At 38.1% G+C, this 21,408-nt stretch overlaps 1 protein-coding gene across 3 annotated transcripts in view; it reads left to right on the plus strand.

Moving 5' to 3' along the window:
- The window catches only part of col14a1a (collagen, type XIV, alpha 1a), a 109,035-nt gene that overhangs the window by 44,703 nt on the left and 42,924 nt on the right, over positions 1-21,408 (plus strand). For all 3 annotated transcript variants that reach the window (XM_077575035.1, XM_077575033.1, XM_077575034.1), the window contains exons 20-27: positions 3,815-3,947; positions 4,737-4,859; positions 6,219-6,368; positions 11,147-11,263; positions 11,823-11,969; positions 13,647-13,721; positions 16,613-16,752; positions 19,444-19,567. In XM_077575035.1, the coding sequence (XP_077431161.1) occupies positions 3,815-3,947; positions 4,737-4,859; positions 6,219-6,368; positions 11,147-11,263; positions 11,823-11,969; positions 13,647-13,721; positions 16,613-16,752; positions 19,444-19,567 (1,009 nt within the window). The remainder of the gene's footprint in view (positions 1-3,814; positions 3,948-4,736; positions 4,860-6,218; positions 6,369-11,146; positions 11,264-11,822; positions 11,970-13,646; positions 13,722-16,612; positions 16,753-19,443; positions 19,568-21,408) is intronic.

A 21,408-nucleotide genomic window follows, 5' to 3' on the forward strand; every position in this document is an offset into this window, starting at 1 on the left:
AATATGTCTGGAGCCGCAAAACATTTGAACATAGTGAGGAAAAAAAACGTGTGTTAGAGTTAATTAGAGTTGCGCCATAATACAAAATATGACAGCAGTGTCCATTACACACACATTCATTTTAATGTAATTTTTCATACACTTTTGGCAGTTTTATGGATATAGTATGGTAATATTCTGCCTATTTTATGGCTCTTGACATTTTTGTCTTTTTTGCTATCAATTTTCTGATATTTTTGGCAATTTTGTGGACATTTTGTGTGAGTTTTGGGGATTTCTTCCTTTTTTTTCTAGTTATTTTCTCTTCTGCTATTTTTAAAATAGATTTTCTGACGTTTGGCAATTTTGTTGACTTTTTATGTTAATTTTGGGGATTTCGCCTTTTTTTTGGTTGTCATTTTCTAGTTACTCTTTGAACGTTCTTTTCCGCCTTTTTTTTTTTAAATTTATTATTAAACAAAAACAATTTTCTGACTTTTGCAATTCCAAAGACAAATTTAAGCCTTTCTTCTTTAGTTTTTGGACATTTTATGGTTACTTTTTGAACCTTTTCTTTATTATTATTATTCTTTTTAATACAATTCTCTGACATTTCTGGCAATTTCATGGACATTTTAAGGTCATTTTCTGCTTTTACTTTTGGACATTTAATGGTAACTTTTTAAGTAATTTTAAAAAACATTTTTTCGTCTTTTTCTGACAACTTAAAAAATTGGACTGACATTTTTTGAATCATTATTTTTTAAAATCTAAATAATTCATTCATTTAAAGAATATGTAAATAATAATTTCCACAAAAATTTTCACAGGGATCCACAATATAGGACTAAAGAGCCCTATGTGGCTCCAGAGTCGCAGGTTGCAGACCCCTGCCCTAGTCTCATATTATGTTCACATCACATCACTCTTCGCACATCATAAATTCTTGTGAGAACGAGCTGGGGAGTTGTTTACATTGATTTTACACAACAGACAAGAAGGCTGCTTTTTTTCCCACAGACTCTGCAGTGGTTGGTTCTGGTAATCATTTACTCCTATCAGAAAAGCGATTACACGTTTAGTGCCGGTCCACTTGGCCTCCCCAATCCCAGATCGCTGTTCCACACGTTCATTCTCAACAGGCGACTCCCTTACCTCCCCTCCATCTGTTCCTACCAATCCGATTTTAACCTCCCTCTTCGCTCATCTCCTCCTTTTACTTTCATCCCCCGAACGCTTTTTCTCCTTCTCGTTTTAATTTCCCGCTGCCGCACAAGATGGAGAGGCCTGACCAAGCCAGAGGACATTCCATTATCTTTTCAGCAGCCATTTACCTCGGTGGCTTCAGAGATGGGTCGCAGTGGAGAGACGAACAAAAGAAACAAGCAGGGTTGGATGAGGAAACTGTTGCGACACAAAAAGTGCGACAAGGGCTTAAGCCTGGCCACTGCCTGGCACGTAATTGTTGTTGTCTCTTTGGGAAATTTGAAGAGACTCGGGGCAAGCGTGATCGTCGCGTAGTGATTGAAATAGCTCACTTTCATGGTGATGGCGTGGGATCGATTCCCACTCAATTCCCCACTTTCCGCCAACCTGCTGTTGTGTTGCGACTGATCCATGGTGGGACTCACTCGTAAGTCGGCTGGGATAAGCACCAGCCCTTGCTGTGACCCTCAACTGGATGTACAGCAGAAAATCGATGAATGGATTGGCAAGCACGACAGTGGCAGCAAATGTTTACCACAACAAGGGCCAACAGTTATTTATTGTGCACAGATGTTATCATCATGAATTTTCCATTTCTGAAGGAGTTTTTTTTTTTAAATGCATGTTTTGCATTGCAGATGAATATAACTAAGGATGGGCTTGAGGAAGCCGAGAAAATCAGTAGATGAGAAATCTGGGGGTTAGTGACGGCTGTTTTGTTTGGAGGCGGCATTTCATTTTGTTTGGAAGCCTGGCCGGCACTGCTGAACAGCTTTTCAGTGATTGCTCGCGCTTGGGTCTCTGGTAAAAGGAAATCCAAAGGATTTCATGTTATTGTCTGGAGCTCACCTTCTTCAAACCACTACTCATAGGAGGACCTTCATCTTGGTTTGAACTTTCTCCACGATCCAATTCATATCAAGTTTTTTTAAGTATTTATCCATCGCTATCATGGCTGTCTGACTCGAAGCGAACCGTGAATTTCATTGTTCGGCTTTTCCCTATACATTACTGACATCAATAGAAGAAGAAAGATACTAGGGATAGAACGATTATCGGCGCCGATATTGGGCATTTTGACGAATATCAGTATCAGCGTTTTTTAAAAATCTGACAGCCAATTAAAGGTAAATCTAAAACCATTTTAATCTCAAGGAACTATTCATTTAAATTTTCTAACTTGATAAAGGATGCTGTTGACCCTTGGTAACCTTCTGAACCATTTGTTCTAATTTGACATTAAAACAAAGAAATGTGAAAGTTTAAGATTGAGGTATTTTTCAATTTTGGAACAAAAAATATTGACTGTAGAAAACTATAGAGAGCTATGGTATTTACTTGTTTAAGTTTCCATTTAACTTTTTAAGACATACTGATAACCTTGGGAGTTCCTTGATCATTTTGTTCGAAATTTAAAAGGATGTCTATTGATAAGATGAAAAAAAAAACTTATACATTTTAAAAAGTCTGAACAATTGTTCAATAAACATGCTTTAAGACATTACAACAAATTCAAGATTGGCAGTTGTATTTAGAATTTTTTTGACGCCAATATCCGCCAGACCCCCTCTTTTTTTTTTTCTTTTTTTTTTTACTAAAAATGAATATCAGCTCCAAATATCAGCCTCTTTGACTACTAATAATCGGCATCAGTATCGGCCCCGAAAAAAACAATATTCGTCTATCTCTAAAAGATACAGACTAGGGATGTTCGATTAAACTTTTTTTTTTTTTTTAAACCTTTACTTTTAGTACTCAATTTTTAAGTAGTTACCGATACCAAGGATCGATACCACTAGTATGTTTGATTTTAAGAAAATGAGAGATCATTTTAAAGAAAGACCTGTATATCGCAATATAGCATTTTTCCTTAAAATTGCATGAAATTAGTGGCCATTTTCTCTTCTTCTAATTTGTACTTCCTGACCGTAAAACACGAGTACTGATATCTTGTTGGTATCGATACTCGCCCATCCTTAAAATTATTTTTTTCCTGACAAACTGAGTGAAATTTGTTTGATTTCTCACGAGACAGTGGGTTTCCAATCCACCACAGTGTTTTGAAAATTTCTTCAGAGCTTGTAAAGTGATGGAACGCACCAGAACAAGAGACTGTAAAGTTAACCTTGAGAGGACTTTTTTTCTTTTTTTCTTCCCATTACATACCCTCATCATCAGTCAATATCAACCTTGATTCATATTCACATCATCTGGACAAGATCACAGTGATCAGGTCACTTTTGTACGATACGCAAGTTGGTCCCTTGATGTTGCTGTAAGCAATTGATATGGTGGGAAACAAGCACATTCAAATGCGGAAAGACAACCGACTTCAACAGCAATGGCCGACTTTAATTGCTCCGTCTCAGTCTTGGCCTCATCTGACTTTATTGACGGAGCTGAAGTGAGCAGAATTGCTGAACAGTTGTGCTTTAAATCTCTTAAGTTACACATAGCATTCTGCAATCTGTCACCGAATCAGCTTCGTTTTCCCCCTCAAATTGTCATCCATATACGCTACAATATAGTACAGTATTATTTGATTTGAGTTTTGCCTTTGCACTGTACGTCACTTTTTACTGTCCCCTGTCAACATTCACCGTGATGAAGTTCCTGTGTGTGTGTTTAGGCGTTAGTTCCTGCTAGTCAGAAACGCGCGCTGCTCGAGTCCTTACTTCCTGACACTCGGTACAAAGTAACCGTCACGCCAGTGTACACCGACGGCGACGATGGCGTCAGCGTATCCGCGCAGGGGACGACACGTAAGTCACGCACCTGCACTCGAAGATTCACCCCTTTGTATCAACTTTTTTTTTTTTCCTCTCTCAACGCATTTCTTAGATGAGCAAGGCGAATTCATTTGATTTCCAAACTCTGATGTCTTGGTAATTGCCTTAATGAGGGCCATTTATAATTAAAGTGGCACTGCTCACTTCCTTATTGATTACCTTAACTCTTCTCGTGAGAAACGCTGATTGCCTCCTCGTTAAACAGGGGGAAGGCATGCCGGCTAAGATATGTCATCATCTCGGTATATGAGGGGCCTTATTGCAAATAAAAACCTCTGTGCCTACAAGCAGCATAGTCGTAAATCAGAACTCACAACAGCGTGACAAGATCATCTATTTTGTGCACAGATAAAACTTTCTCTTCACATAAATTATTCAGCAAATAAACATATTCAACCAACCCTAGAATGCCAGCAAAATATTTTTAACCATATCTTTTGCTACATTTGCATTTTAAAACATGTATGCAGTGTTTCGGCGCCTTATATTTATATTGTCGCCTCATAAATGAGGGAACATAAATTATTGATTATGTGAAGCCACACTCGCTCATCCGGAAGCGCAATACATTTTTGTGACTGGAAATTCAAATGAGTTCGATATGTGCAAGATAGCCTACGAAAAACTGTTCGGTAAGATGAAAATGTGGCTCTTGAGGAATCATTAATGTTACCATTCAGGTCAAATTAGGCAATTTGGTGTACTGGATATATTATATGTTAGTAATATTTCCATTTTTGAATGAATGTTGTTTTGGTGCAGTGCCTCTGTTGTCTCCTGAAAACCTTCGTGCATCAGAGGAGTGGTACAACCGCTTCAGGGTCATCTGGGATCCTCCGCAGAATGCTGTCACGGGTTACAAGATCCTTTACCAGCCGGTCTATGGTAGGAAAATGCAGCAGAAAAGCTTCCTTGGGCTCACATACATACAAACATTTTACAGCTGGTTAGTTCATTACAGTGCTTGCAAGAATCTTACGCGTCTGAAATTAGACATTTATTGCCTTGAAACGTTTCCTGCTGCTTACTGACCGCTAATTGTTTCATGACGATGTGCCCGTGTCTGCTTTCCTGTCACCTCAACACAATAACTGCTTTGCCTCAAACCAAGAGTCCCCATTGATGTGGTTTTAGGAATTCAAGGGACGGGAACAGAAATCACTTTCTCATAACAACAGGGTAGGCTAGGCTGTTTCTATGGTTACCACATCAAGGCACAAAGCTACTTTTTATTAAGTTAGTGGTGTTTTATAAAGATAATTGCTGCCCCTCCTTGATATATTTTTTTCCAAAAGTTTTTTGTTTTAACTCGTTCACTCGCAGCCATTTTCACTGAAGCAACCCCCTTCGCTCCGGGCTGTTTTACTGGATTTTGACAGATTTTGCAAGGAGCACAGAATATTGTGTTCTATTGCTATAAAAATATGGAATCTACCAAAAGAAAGATTAGCGTCTCTTCTTTCATCAGGAAAAAAAAGTATATTTGCATCTGTTTCAGTTTTGCAGCAATTAGCAAAAAGGGCTTGTTGTAACATGGCACTGGCTGATCTCTTATACTCTGCTGCCATCTGCTGGACATTTTGTTAAATAACTTCATTGCCTTAAGCCACCTCTTCATGTTTGTATGTTCTAGTATAAAAAATAAAACACAAAAAATGTGTAAATACATTTTGGGGAGTGAAAGACAAAGTATTAAAAAACCTGTTTACACGTTTTTGGGTTTGAATGAGTTAAAGGGCCACTGTGTAGAATTTTTTGATTTTTAAAAACCCACTATTAATTTCAATAATGTGCAAATACACATTATTATTTTTTTCTTTTGATGAATATGATCGTAGGTCTAGATATTGCTAATTTTATTACATAGGTCGTGCCGCTCCTTACAGGAAGTTGACATGTTTTGCCACCATGTATCGGCTACTTAACTTAGCAAACATAGCAATTGGTGGTAGGCTTGCGAAGTTTGGTCTCTCTAATTATGTCATTGCTTTCTATTAGTTCACCACTAGATGGCACTAAATTTTACACACTGTTTCTTTAATGCAAATTTTTTGTTTGCAATTCTGCTACATCAAAAACAGCTTTCAAATACATAGTGTCACAATTTATTTATTTTTAAATAACTTTGCAGGTGCTTCTGTAAGCACTTATTTCATGGAACCACATTTACAAATTAGCATCAAAGTCACAATTATTATGTATATGGAAATAACATGAAACTTTTTTTTTCTTTCTGTTTGGCAGTACCAGGGAGCGTTTTGGAGATGACCGTGAGTGAAGACGTTAACTCGGTTCTCCTCCTGAATCTGCAAAGTGGAACAGAGTACAGTGTTCAAGTGACCGCCTCCTACCCTTCAGGACAAAGTCAGCCATTGCTAGTGAACGCCAAGACACGTGAGCATGCGCCCTGTTTTATTTAACGATGCTTGATATCGGATCATATTCACGTAAAAAAAAAAAGAAGTGTTCCTTGGCCATATAGAAAACAACCGTGTGCGCTGCATGAAACCGAAATGGAATCCATCTCGCAGTTAGTTTGATGGAGCAAAAGGTTAATGATGACAGTGTGGTTAAAATGAGATCTTAAATTGGATTCCTAAGCTTTAATGGGACATTGCTGTCAGGTTAAGTCTTCCTTGCAGATTTGTGGGAAGGACAGCGTGACTGTTAGAGTGAGGACAGAGAGGAGGAAGCAATAACAGCCAAGGTAGAAGTACAACATGCATATTAACTGCTCGGATTTCCATTGAGATTCCAGCAGAAAACGGACCGACGGAACAATATTGATATATCCCAGTCAGACGGCAAGAACAATCTTTTAATAGAGTATATAGATTTGGTTTCAGCGGGTGTGCAAGGCTAAAGTGACTTTACGTCTCACCCATTTTAAGCAGATTTTGAGCTAGGTGATTTTAATGGGGGGGGGGGGGGGGTGACTGTGTACCACTCAGCAAACTACATACCAGGAAAAATGCAATGCTCCAATTGTTGGCAAACTAGGAAAATATACAAAACCATACAAACAACAAATTGTCTTGCACGTAATGGAAACATTGAAAACTAAAATGAATCACATCATAATTTAAGTCACCCAACAAGAACAAAATAAATAAAAAATGCTTTGGGTTTTAATGCATGCATTTTTGTATTCAGTGGTGCTCCGTCTGTTCTTGAATAAATCCCCACCGATGATCAACGATAAATCCTGCATGTCCTTCTGTTTCTTTGAAGTTCCCATAATTGAACATGCTCTCCAAGGTAACGACAGAAATACACGAATGCAGATTTACTCTCAAATAATGCTATTTTTGATGATACGTTGCCGTTTTATCAATGCAGACAGGATTATTTGAAGTTAACAATTTGGTACCTTTAACACTTCAGCTTCTTTTCATGCAGCAATTTTGGGATCATAACCAATGTCATCTATGACACTCTGTGGGTGGGGGGTGTTGAAAGACAGGTTGGACTAGAATCATCGGTAATTTGAACAATTAATCATATTAGGTGTATCAGAAAAGTTACAGGACTGTCGTCAGAATATAAATAAAAATAAAAATATAAAATAAGATTTCATTGAAATAAGCCACAGGGGAATAGTAAAAATAAAGGTTTAACATGTTAAAATTACTGAATTATAATTAATAAACATAAGTTAATATTACACAAAAAAACCCAGTGTGAATCAAAGTTCTGTGCAATGGACAACAGTAAATGTTTAAATTAATAATAATTGATGTTATCTTAGTTTCTTGTGCAGTTGTTTAGCAAGAACGTAAAGCTTGCCGCGCTATGAACTCGAACTTTGAACCCACATTGGACTCAAATATATATATAAAAAAAAAAAAGACAGTTGGAGGTTGAAATTAATCATTTGAATGTACCCGACGCGGTCTGTATTGCTCGCTACATTTTAGTCACAATCTTTTGCTAATTTAAATATGGTCACCATAAACGATGGCGAAGCCGACGTGTGCCTTCCAGCATGATTCGATCGATGGGGGAAGACGTGCGCGGGCTCCTCATAAAGCGAGGACGCCGCCGCCGACACCTCCTTCTCAGGTGTGCATTGTCAGCCTGCACCCAGCATACTTCAGAAACTGCATTTCTTTGGCTTGGTGGGTGCCGCAAAAATCTCGCTCGTTTCTAAAACCAGGAAATGTATTATAGCGCGTGAAGTCTTGCCCGAGTGGGTGACGTCTACGCTGTGCACGTATAATGTTGCGTTCAAGTGCGCCATGGAAAATAGTCAACTTTGAAAGAATTGCTTCAGAACCGAAACATGGCAACGTTTGATTTTACGCGGATTGGTCCTCGGAATTACCGACCCAAATCGGTCCATACCACAAAAAGTACCGTTTTCGGTACCAATCCCTAATAGTTGGTAAAACCAAACTTTATAACCTTGCGGTTGTCTGACATGACTGAAAGAAAAACAATGTACTTTGGCGCTCGGGTTAACCAGTCAAATGGCTTCTTTTGAAAGAGGAGTAAAAAACATAGTGGAACTCAGTCGAGTCACTAACAATATTTTGCGAGTCAAATGGCCGAGTCCGAGACAAGTCCGTGTCAAATGCCAAGGAGTCAGTCAGTTCCGAGTCTACAAATTAAAAAAACGTGTCAAATTGTGTACTACAGCCCTGCGAAGTGGTAGGTGTTCACTGGGAGGGGATTAGAGAGGTTAATCCAGCACGGCCAGGAACTGTCAGATGCTCAGGTTTTGTACACTGAATGAAACAAACATTCCAGGATCTCATTGTAGAAATGATGGTTGAGCAACTGGCCCCGTGTCAAGAAGCGGACGATGTATGTCACATGCAAGATTGCGATCAATATGACTTGAACTGTCTTGCTTTTTTCAGCCTTGGCGACATGTGACACTTTACTGAAGGCTTTGGTGTTGGTCCAAGATTCATAAATCGTAACCAATGATGACACTCCTTAGAGAGTTTTGCTCTCATTGGTCTCCAGGGCAATTACATTGAAGAACAACACTCATAGCTTGTTTGAAACATCCGGTTTTCTGACACGCCTCGTACTGTATATTCGATCCATAACAAGGAATTGAAAGTGTTAAATACAAATTCTACTTGACATGATTTAAAGTTGGTACTTGCGCTGATTCACGGTAGCTTCCTTCTAATGGTAGCAAACACACGTGCGTGCACCGATAACTCACTCATACGAGCGAGTGGAAAAATAATTATTGGTGCCTTGGGTACCGCTGGAGGGAATGAAAATGCTTCCTCATAATGAAGTTTGACGTTGTTTGTCTTGAGATGCCTCTGCCTACTGTACAGAGTGCTTTCACATCCAAAGTACTTGCAACGTATCCTCCTTAGATACTCAGATCCTCTCTTAAACACTTATTCAAAGCTGTCTTTATATTCACGCATTATTCCCCACTGCACTGGAGGGATTGTGTTTAGTTCTTATTCGACTTAATTGATCTCTAAGGTCTCGTTAGACTCTGAGAAGAGTGAGTGACTAATTGTAAAACTTTATGAAGAGGAATACACTTTATTATTATTATTATTATTATATTTTTGCTCAAATACTCTGTCTAAAATGCCTGTGTGTGAGTGTGTGTTTGCTCTTGCATATTCCGAAAATGAATCGTGTTTTCTTTATATATGCACACTTTGCTTATTTATTTATTCATTTATTTATTAAAGCTGAAAAGGATCACCTGCCATATGCTTACTGCACTAAATATCAATTAGGTGGTATTGAAGCCAAGTTTATTTTTTACTGTCAGCAAATTTTTGTTAACAAGGGGGAAGTTGTGAGAGGAAATAAAAGCAAGGCGGGAAGTAGCTCCATAGAGATTTGCTTGCTTACAGTGCTATTTAAGTTGTTTATGATGTTTTGCATCATGCTGCATCCCGCCTCATTTAGAGAAGATTCCATTTTGTCTGTTGCCAACTATAACTAAATGTATTGCTGCTACTGTACATAGCCATCAATGTCCCTAAACATACTTTTGCTGCGCTACACTCATACGGAACATTTTCATATTAACCAACAGATTTTACGTTTTAAGTTACGGAGCTCCTCATCAGCTTACTCAATTACTGAACTGTACTGTAGTGTTAGTATCTCTGTTTGTCTGCATCCCTAAAAACATACATAACAGATTTGTTTGATTTAAGTCAAGCCTTAAATTAAGGTCTAAATGTTTTGCAGATTAAATGCTATTTTGTCAGTAAGCCCTCATATACAAAAGTGTATTACATCCCCCCCCCAAAAAAACATCGTGTTTTTCCGACCAATTTTTAGGGGAGCTTGGGGGGGGGGGGGTGTTAGGGCGGGTGTATTTTTATTTTTTGTCTTTCTGAATATTTTTTGCTGTTTTACTGAATATTTTTTTCTGTTGTTAAAAAAAGAAAATCAGAAAAACGGGAAGATTTTTCACAAAATCAGGATGAAAAAAAAATTACTCAGAAAAACAGAAAAATATATATTCTGAAAACCGGGGGGTTATAAAAAAAGAAAAGAAAATATTTACTTTTTATTTATTTATTTTTTTACCTCTGAACTCCAAGTGACTTGTTGCAGACTCGTGAATACTTTCCTGCATACCTCCAACGCACCTTCAACCATATTACTCATATGGCTCAGTTAAGGTAAGTACACGAACATGTCAATCGATCGGCATGATTTTAGTAAGCTAACAGTTAAGTTTCTATAGTTTCTAGCGTATTGCATGCGGGAAAGTGTCCGTCATTAGCAAGTCTGCAACAAGTCACTTGGAGTTCAGAGGTAAAAAAAAATAAAATAAAATATATACTGTATATTTTTTAAATCTGATAAATTTTTCCTCTTAATATTTTTTATGACGGGAAAAAAAATGCAGCAAAATTAGAAAAAAAGGATAAAAAAAAAACTAAGCTCCTAAAAAATCGTCAGAAAAAAATAAATATTTTTTTCAAATTAATGCGATAAGTTTCCGTACTCATAAGACATAATGATGAAAAACAATTTTTTTCAGTTTGAAAAAGCCCCAAAATTCACCCGTTACGATGTGAACAAAAACAAACCTCCCATTCTAAAATACTCTCATTGATTTGCCAGTGTCATACGTGACTGCACTTTGTACACGGCACATCAGTTAATTTCATAATCAATATTGTGTCTGTCACGTTCTTTCCATCTTCCGCCTCCCTCTGCAGTGTTCCTGGGCGTGTCTGACTTGACAGTCTACCAGGTGCGGCACAACAGCATGTGTGCGCAATGGCAGCCTCATCTGCACGCCACCTATTACAGAATCTCCATCCAGTCGACACTCAGTAAGTGTAATACTATTAATTCATGTTTCGGATTTGTTGCCAATCTAAATTCTCATTCAATTACTCTGAGACATTGTCACTGTATGGCCTTTCCAAAGTGTGAAGAAAATTGGGAGTAGATGAGGAAACAAATCAATAGTGTGCTGTTTGTTTTTGTCACCTTCAAAAGTTGTATTTGTTCAAATGTCATATGCACCGGCAAGATATTTGAGGATCACAATCAATAGTAACCTCAACAAAACATGCATCTTAAAAGGGGAAGTCACTACAAATTGAGTTTTGTGTGTGTGTTGGATAACGTGGAATGTCATCACACAAACACCTAAGCAAAAAAAAAAAAAAGTGGCCTTTACTCCAATGCCCTTTTTTTAATTTCCTTTTTTTTTTATGCTTCATGATAGTTGAAGTATTTTTGACACAGGTGCGTCAGGAAAAAAAATATATAAACAATCCATTAGCTTCATCTAAGCAGCTCACCATGCACGATCTTTCATTTTTCAAAACTCTTCAAATAAGAATGAATGGGATTAAAGGGATTTATTTTGCTGTCTAACTGCAGACAGTCAGCGGCAGGAAGTGAGCCTGGGAGGCGGGGCTTCTCGACAGTGCTTCTACGACCTTTTCCCAAGCAGCCAATATGAGATCAGCATTCACGCGCAGATGCAGGAAATGGAAGGACCTCCCGTCTCCGTCACTGACATGACACGTATGTTGTACATAGAAATTCTCAGTGCTTTATATTATTTAACCATTTTTCGTTGGGTCACATGACATCGTATATAGACTTTTATTGGAATATCTATGAACCAACAAGGGAATAATTTTTGTGACCACTTTCTCTAAATAACATTTTGAAGTTTCCCTTTTTGAATCAGCGATACATAACTGCCTCTCTACAGGAGTCTCTTTGACCTTCACTTTATTTTTTTATTTTTTAATATCCGAGTCTCAGTGAGGACTCTGGCGCTGTTGCAGTCCATTGGCCATGTGATGAGCTCAGTCGAATCACACGGCTCGAGGGCTCCCGCTCACTGTCAGTTTGAGATCGATAACACACACACACACCCGCACCCTAAAACACAGATTACCCACCTGCTGTTTTTCCACACCTAAAGTGATGGATAAAATTTGCAGTTCTCTTTTTCCTCACTCGGGGCCTGATTTACTAAAATCCCAAATAGCGGGCGCTAAATTGCGTTTTCACTAACAGATTGCGCTCACCTAACTAATAACAGCCGTTTTTATAAGTGCAAGTAAATGTAGAATTTCATATGTACCCGTGGCTATAAAGCGAAGCGTGGCGAGTCAAGATTAACTTTCTGGAGTGGCAAACCCAATCCCCGGACCTTAATCCAATAGAGGAAGAAGAAAATACACAGGAATTGGAGCGGAATGTAGTCCAAATGTCCAATAGCAGTTTGCAGGTAGCAGAAAAAGAGTGGTTATATTACTAAATATTTATTTAGAGATTCACATGAAAAATACAATTATAAAAGATATAATGAAAAATAATTAAAGGAATGAATTGAATGTTTATTTTCCATTGCAATTATCACCTCATTGTTACAAAGATTTGTTCATGTGTGCAATGAGATTTATACTCAACAAAAACATAAACGCAGCACTTTGGTTTTTGCTCCCATTTTTTTTATGAAATGAACTAAAACTTCTTCCACATAAACAATATCACCATTTCTCTCAAATATTGTTCACAAACCAGTCTAAATCTGTGACAGTGAGCACTTCTCCTTTGCCGAGATAATCCATCCCACCTCACAGGTGTGCCATTTCAAGATGCTAATTACACACCATTCATATTGCACAGGTGTGCCTTAGACTTCTCACAATAAAAGGACACTGATAGGTGCAGTTTTGTTTTATTGTGTGTTGTGTTTATATTATTGTTGAATATACTTCTTCTTCTTTTTTATTTTTATTTTTTACACCTGTACGCTTTTAGCTTTTTGACCAAATCTCCTCCTTCCTGCCAACTAATCGTTTTGGCACAGACACATCCCCAAGCCTGGGGTTGTTTTTTTTCCTCTGAAAAACAGCCTGTGGTCAGACACACACTGAATTGATGAAAATACTTTTGCTGGCCTCAGGTTGTAGGGAAACAGATGGTAGATATAGACATTTTTTTTTGTCTTTTTAGTCTGACTTATAGATGGAAAGAGACAAAAAGACAAGAACAAGATTGCTCTCACACTAGTTGCTTGTAAATACACATACACCCCATAAAAGGTCATCCAAAACTCAGCTATTGGTGTCAAAAAGAGGATTATGAAACTTCAGATTCACAGATAGAATCCGTAGTTATCTTTATGACCTTTTTGTGTGTGTGTGTGTGTGTGTGTGTGTGTGTGTGTGTGTATATCTCCAGTACCAGCGCCCACTCAGGCTCCAACCGAACCCCCTGCCACGGAGCCCCCTCCCACCATCCCACCTGCTAAAGAAGGTGAGCAAGAGTTTTGACACTAGCATACATGCAGTCTACATTCTGTTATTTTGTTTATACTGTATATGTTTTAATTGTGTGAAGCAGAGGCGATCTAGGATCAGACGTTTAGGGGTGCTTGGTTGCTACAAAGAGTGCTTGGGGGAGGGGGGGGTTGATGTGGTTTGGGGTACTTCCTGCTCCAAAATTTGCGTGAGAAGTTGGTGAGTCAACCAAATCTAATGTTATGCAAAGGAGAAAAAGACGTTTCCTAGCTTTGGGGGAAACTTCAGCTAACTACCTGCCTACCAAGTAGCATGACTACAACAGAAAAAAAAGAAGACTAATAATGAAAACAATATGTTGGTATTGAGTGGTAGAGGAATAAACCTTTCACATATCCTGGTGGAAGTAAGGAACTTACAATTTCACTCGACTAGACAGTAGGGATGGAGAATGGCGATATTAAAACTGCCACAATATATCATCGTTGTCATTGTACGATACTAAAAAAGTCGGGTCGATTTCCATTCATGCAGTTCTAGCACCCTCTGGTGGCATTTTTTTTTAGTGCAGTTTAATTTTCACAAGGCATGTTTTGGCCCTTCTCTGTTTAAAATCCACGCTAATGGTCAGATGTAGGGGAACGTAACATGTTTGTGAATCGAGTCAATATGTGGAGGAACTCAATATGTGCTTGCATTAGCAAGTAAGTGCATCAATATATATATTTTTAATATATAATGTTTATAATATTTTTATAGTATTTTTCATTGCTGCAATGTACATAAAAGCAGTTTTTGCAGTATTGTGTCCTTTTTTTGTATTGCCAACCTCCCCACAATATCGTGATAATTATCGTATCGCGGACTTCATATCGTGATGTTTCGATATCGTTACATCCCTCCTAGACAGTCGCACGAGGGGGGTACCGCTGGAGGACGATCACCGTGCTCACAATGTCCCGACAGCGGGGGTGGGAGCGGAGGTTTGAGGTGGATCAAACCATTTTCTAATCAAATGGGGGGGGGGAATACTGTATTTTTGTTGTTTAAATATTACTTTTAAACTATATACATACTATATACTTTTCTAGGTTGTTAAAAAGAACACAGTACAAATCCCTCTCTCTCTCTCTCCCTCTCTCTCTCTTTCTATATATATATATATATATATATATATATATATATATATATACTCAAAAATTTTGGGGATGTCATTGTTTACTTTGGGGGTGCTGAAGCGCCGCCAAAAATGGGCTAAATACGCCTCTGGTGTGAAAAGTTGTTTAACTTTGTGTCTTAAATTGATTTTTTTTTGTCGAATCACTTACTGAGGTGCAACATTACAACCTGGAAGCTTTTTTCTACAACCTGGAAGCTTTTTTCTTTTTTTTTTCTATTTAAGTCCCATCGTATTATTTCAACAGTAAAGAGAAGTACCCATGAAAGGAGACAAACAAGATTGAAAGGTGAAGGGAGGAAAGGAGACAATTTCACAGTCCACAACCATCACCCCCATGCCAAGCGCTCCCATGTTGTGTTGTTCCTGTCTGATAAGCTCAGCTAACAGCCTGACCCACAACACAAACTCCACAGACATGATCCGACATGCCCGCTGATCCCACTGTTGTAATTCAAGTCTACATTTAAGTCTGGACAAAACAACAGAAGACAAATAGCCAATACTGTGTTTATACTTGGAAATACAGAGAGCAAAAAGACAACTATTAGTGGTTGGAAATGAAAAAGAGAGCCAGGTGAGAAGGACATCGGAATATGAAAACAAAAGGAATGAAGAAAGTTCTGGAAACGACGAATGTGACAATTGTGGGGACGGACTACAAAAGCATCACGGTTCGAGCATGTCAAACCTGGCAGCGGGGAAAAAATCTGCAGCTGACCTTTATCTCAACATTTCTGACAAGCGTACTGTACTTCTGACAATCTGTAAAAATATCAAATGGCATTTGTTTCCTTAGAAACAAAGTAGAATCGACTTTTATAGGGATTATGTTATGGTTCCAAAAAATTTTACCTCCTTTTTATTCATGTCATAAAGGTGCACAGGTGTCTTCATCAGAAATGTAGATAGAGTATCCTTGATGACAAGTTACAAATTCAATGTTTTTCCCTAATAGAACAACTTATATAGCATAGCAGCCACAAAGACTTGCTCCCAAAAGGATGATGGCCTCTAATTTTTCAAGGTCACGACTCTTCCTTGTGTATCCTGTTAGACTGAGCAACCAAGGGGAAAGATCCTTGGTGACCCTTTGAGAATATTGGATGCATTTAAAGGGAAGTCAACATTGAATATTTTTTGACAATTATATATTATATTTGACCTCACTAGTCTAAACATGACATTCTGATTAATATTATATTTGTGGAATATAAGTTATGAAACAAAATCCAGCAGTTTTTATCCATCTCAGGGGGCGGCCATTTTGCCACTTGCTGTCGACTGAAGATGACATCACAGTTGCTCGGGGCTCAGGCAATGACCAATCACGGCTCACCTGTTTTCTAAAGCTGAGCTGTAGTTGGTTGTTACCTGAGCAACTATGATGTCATTTTTACTTGACAGCAAAATGGCCGCCCCATGAGATGGATAAATGCTGGATTTTGCTGCTTATTCCACTAATGCAATATTAACCAAAACCGTATTTAGACTAGTGGATTTGCATAGAACATATTATTGTCCAAAAAAATTGGGGGGGGTTGACTTCTCCTTTAAGAACAGTTTTTATTTTTATTTTTGTTTTTGTTTTTATTTTTATTTTTATTTTTATTTTTATTTTTATTTTTATTTTTATTTTTATTTCTTTATTTAACTTGTGTGATGTCCTGGTCTCCCAGTGTGTTTGTGCACATTATTTATGTATCTACCTTATGTACTTGTCTGTGAAGTATGCAAGGAGGCCAAGGCGGACCTGGCATTCCTGGTTGATGGCTCCTGGTCCATTGGAGATGACAACTTCATGAAGATCACAAATTTCTTGTATAGTGCCATCGGATCACTGGATCAAATTGGGCCAGATGGCACCCAGGTGAGCTAACGTTGCCACGCTGTCACCTGAAGCACGTCTCAAAACATATCAGAAGAAACCTTGTTTTTGTTCGAGAACATTTTTGCCTCATGAACTGCAGAGAGTTTGGGGAAAAGTCTATCCATGGTATTCGTCACTGATTAATTAATCACTTATTTGATAAAATAAATTTATGTAAATTGTTTATTCTAATATTTGTATTTATTTATTATCTACAGTAAACCAATCAAACAATAAATAATATAATGCATTAAAACTAAACTACTAGATTTTAATAAAGCAATATCAGGTTAAAACATCTCAATTAAAGCAACAAATATTACAAGTCTCTTGATAACGTTAATGCTCGGTGAGATGGATTAAGAAATGGAATGGGCCATCCAGTACAGTACGTTGCCCTGGGCCGCACTTTGCAGGCCCATTGATTTTCAATCAGGAGATCCTGCCACCCAAAGTACGTGTTAAGGTTCACAAACCCTGCAGCCGCCTTCTTCTTGTTGTCTTGACAGTGAACTTACTGTAAATGGTGGTGCACTCATTTTGCTGGGAGCTTCCAATTGGGAGATGAATAAAGGCTCGCTGCATCTTGGTGCTTTACAGTATTGCCTTGTTCAACTTTTAATACTCATATTTACACATTATGTTATAATCGCAAACACAGTTTACTTTTATTTTATTTATTTTTTACATTTTATGTTGTTTACATGACATATAGCAACTAATCAACTTATCCTATCCCAGCTCGATTTCCTATTAGTGCCATTGTCATTTTTAAGACATGAAGTGTTCATCGAACTATAGTCTTTTATCTTGCCTCAGCTCATTTCTTTTAAAAACTCATTTCCATCCTAACTATGCAGAATGTTGATGACATCAAATTCAGAATGAGCGTACCGAATATTTGCTGAAAAATTTCAACTCCTCTCACAAGCACAGCAACTTTTACAGTTTATTTGTTTCTAAATGAAGTTGATATCTCGGTTTTCTGTTGTGAAATTAGCATAAGAGCAGTCTAACTTTGACAAAATTGGAAGAACGGGGGAAGTTCACAACGAATGAACATTGCACCCCAAGAGAGTCTGTTTGTGTTGTTTTGAAAAGCGTTTAAGCATCTCCGCGCATTTGCTGCCACTTTGTTTTGTCCCAGAGAAGTGTACTTTCTGGCAAGTTCATTCCAAATGCATTACTCTTTAGAACAAATATCAAGTGGTTCCAGCACCAGCGCCTCAAGGCTATAGGACTACTGGAAAACACAATTATCTTGATCCTTAGCATAAAATCTACCAGGAGGAATAGTTTGAATCACGTTTGCCAGAGTGAATGCTACAATCTCCTCAGCCTCGGAGCGTTTCTTTTATAACAGCTTCATCAATAATGTCAGGTTGTAGTGGACCGCCCACCCTCCACGATATGTCACCAGTGCTCAGTTGCTTCATTCGTCACTGTGCAGAGGTGCTTGCGGAACCTTTTCTTTCATTTGGGCTGTACAGTATGTGCTGGTAAGCACTTTGCTACCCGCACCGTGTCCTTTAACCCCGTCCGTGGTGGTGGGCTGCCGACAGCAAAACACTGGCAGTAATGCGAGAACGTTGGCAGTGAAAGTTGCTTGCTTAATGTTGGCCACCTTTGGCCAACAACAGCATCATTAGAATAGTCCCTTTTTGGGTAAGCCATTTAAAATTTTGTACATTTTTTTTTAGTTCAGGATAAAACAACTCATTATGCTTTATTTTATTTTATTTTTTAAATAAACCTATTTATTCACTTAAACAATACTTGCTTCCTGTGTCATTTCCAAATGCACAGAAGAAAATCATATGTTCTCATTTTGTTGGGTCAGCATATGTTGCCGCAGTTTTTAATAGATTAAGCTATTCTGGGTGATAATGAGAGACAAATCTTTCTGGAGATAAATTACATGCTCTTGCTTTTTGGGCACTTGCCGAATCAACAACTTGGACTAAATTGTCTACTTTAAATCTTCTGTTTAAAAAAAAACTGTGTTAAAATGCTGATTAAAGGGCAAGTCAACCCCCAAATTTTCTTTGCAATATGTTCAATACAGCCCCACAAAACACAGGATTCTGATTAATATTGTGTTTTTGAAATATGAATTGAGCAGCAAAATCCACCTGTTTTTATCCATATCATGGGGCAGCCATTTTGCCACTTGCTGTTGACTTAAAATGACATCACAATTGCTCAGGTAACGACCAATCACGGCTCAGCAACAACAACAAAAAAAGTGTATATTGGCCACTATCTTGTGGCCAGTTTACTTCAGGAACTACAAATTAGAAGAATAGAAAATTGTCATTAATTTCATGCGATTCTAAAGAATGATAGAAAATAATGCTGTATTGGGATATAAAGGCCTTTCTTTAAATATCTGTGATTATGTTTTTTTTCGGGGGTGGGGGGATTTTATGTATCAAAAGCACTAGAGGTATTGGTACTTGGTATCGGTGATTACTCAAGATTTGAGTACTCGTACTGGTCTGAAAAAAATGCAGTATTGTACATTCCTAATATATGTGTACAAACAGTAGGACGTGGACATAATTTTTTTTTTTAAGAACCATTAAAAACGGCTTTTTTAACAAAGCATTAAATTAGATTTGTGGCTACCTGCAGAAACCCTGGCGTCGTGTATTTGGTGCCTTTCTAATATCTGTAAATTTCTTTGTCCAGGTGGCCATTTGTCAGTTCAGTGATGATGCTCGGACAGAGGTCCAGTTGAGTTCCCATGGCAACAAAGAAGCCCTTCTGGAAGCGATTCAGAGGATCAGATACAAGGGAGGCAACACAAAGACAGGTCAGCACATCTTACAGAGGCTTGGTGTTGATTCACATGGGCACATTTCAGTAAGACAAAAGATATTTTGCTTTAGAACAACAGTCTGAATTGCTAACACAAGGTCCACTGACAGCCGTTGTGGAGCTTTGATTGGTACCGCAGGATGTTCAGCAGCAGATGGACCTTCCCCATGTGTAATATTAGGTGATATAGTCGGTTTCCAAGGGCAAGAACCAACTGTCGCTCTCAACTTTTAAGCTAACATTACTTGCTAGGAGAAAAAAAAAATAGAAATTTACAATTAAAATCCACCTCAAAAGGACATCTGCTGCTGTATTGTAATCAAAACACCAAAGGGCTTTAATGGGCCTTTTTAACAGATTGTTTTCTCAACTCATGGAAGTTCAACATTAAACTGTTGTCTACACATATTTGTAAAAGGTTTCCTTCCCGTTTTTATTAAAACGCTCGCATACCGTACCCAGGAGACAGACTCTGAGGGTCTGAATGCTTAACAAGTAGCGTGGTTTCTGAAATCTGTTGTAATATTCATGTGAGAGTGTCCAGCTGTGCGAGTGAGCGCCAAGGTGAATGTCGGGAACGTCGATGCGTTAATGAAACTTTACAGGGAATGCCGGTTTTTGAGAGCGTTTGAAGTCCGGGTTTGGATCAGTGACTGTTCAGAGAATTGGTGTCCTTGTGCTTTTCTGTCTGCTTCGGGGCGGATCTCCTCATCATTTCATCTTTTTATCTCTACCTGATCTCCCCCTCCGCCTACTTTTTCCTCCTCTTGTTCAACACCGTGCCGCTCCTCCCTGACTCCATTCAGTTTGTTTCCTCTCTCTGATTTTTATTCACACCAACCTTTCCTCTTTGCTTTGCTGTGTCTTCTATCTATCACGACAATTTACTATCATTTTGTTAATCCGATTGTCAAAAGTACTAAAATCAGGGATGCCAATTTGGTGGCTTTCTCGCAAAATTTAGCGGATTTAGCATCTTGACGACTTTTTTTTGCGACATATTTAGCGACTTTTTCTGGTGTTCTGGAGACTACATTTAAGTCCTTTCATTTAAGTTAGACATTCTAGCAATGAACAATGTAGGACAAGATTGATTTATATAATGTGTGTCTAGACAAAGCATTTAAGTCATGAAGTTCTTTTGAGAAATGATGGCCTATTTCAAAGGCAAAAAAACAACAACAAAAAAACAAGAAGAAAGTTCATTTGTCGTTTGAAACATAATTAGGGTGTTTTTTACTCACTGTTTTGCTCTCCCATGACATTATTCCACTCTCCCACAGAGTCCATTACAATTACAGTACATGCGAATGAATAATTATGTAAATTAGGCAATTACATCATTTAGCGACTTCTAGTGACTTTTGGGATGGCCAATAGCTACTTTCCTTACTGAGGAGTTGGCAACACTGGCTAAAATACTGTATGGTGAGATAATATCAAATACATTGAATAGAACAGGGGTTCTCTCAAAAAAAAAAAAAAAAAACAGTGGTTCTCAAGAATTTTTATTTTTGAGCACCGCCTCAAGGAAGGGCAAGGGGTAATTTGCATACTAGGCATGATGTACTTGGTATCTAAATGTGAGAGTGTGAAAATAAATCTGTCAAGATTTAAACATTTTATAGCAGTAATTAATTTCCATGGTTAGGGTAAGGTGACATTTCGAGACGCTTGATGATTTGTTTCTTTCAGGCGTGTTTTTCCTGAAAAGTTTTGCCTGATTTGTACAACCGTTAGTTTGTTTTAATTTCGAGATTGTGTCGTACGATGTAGTCCTGTGACGAGTCATCAGAGAATTCTCTGCACGATGATGCGACTGGGAAGCAGAAAGAA

The sequence above is a fragment of the Vanacampus margaritifer genome, chromosome 9, assembly GCF_051991255.1.
Source record: "Vanacampus margaritifer isolate UIUO_Vmar chromosome 9, RoL_Vmar_1.0, whole genome shotgun sequence".
Lineage (NCBI taxonomy): Eukaryota > Metazoa > Chordata > Actinopteri > Syngnathiformes > Syngnathidae > Vanacampus > Vanacampus margaritifer.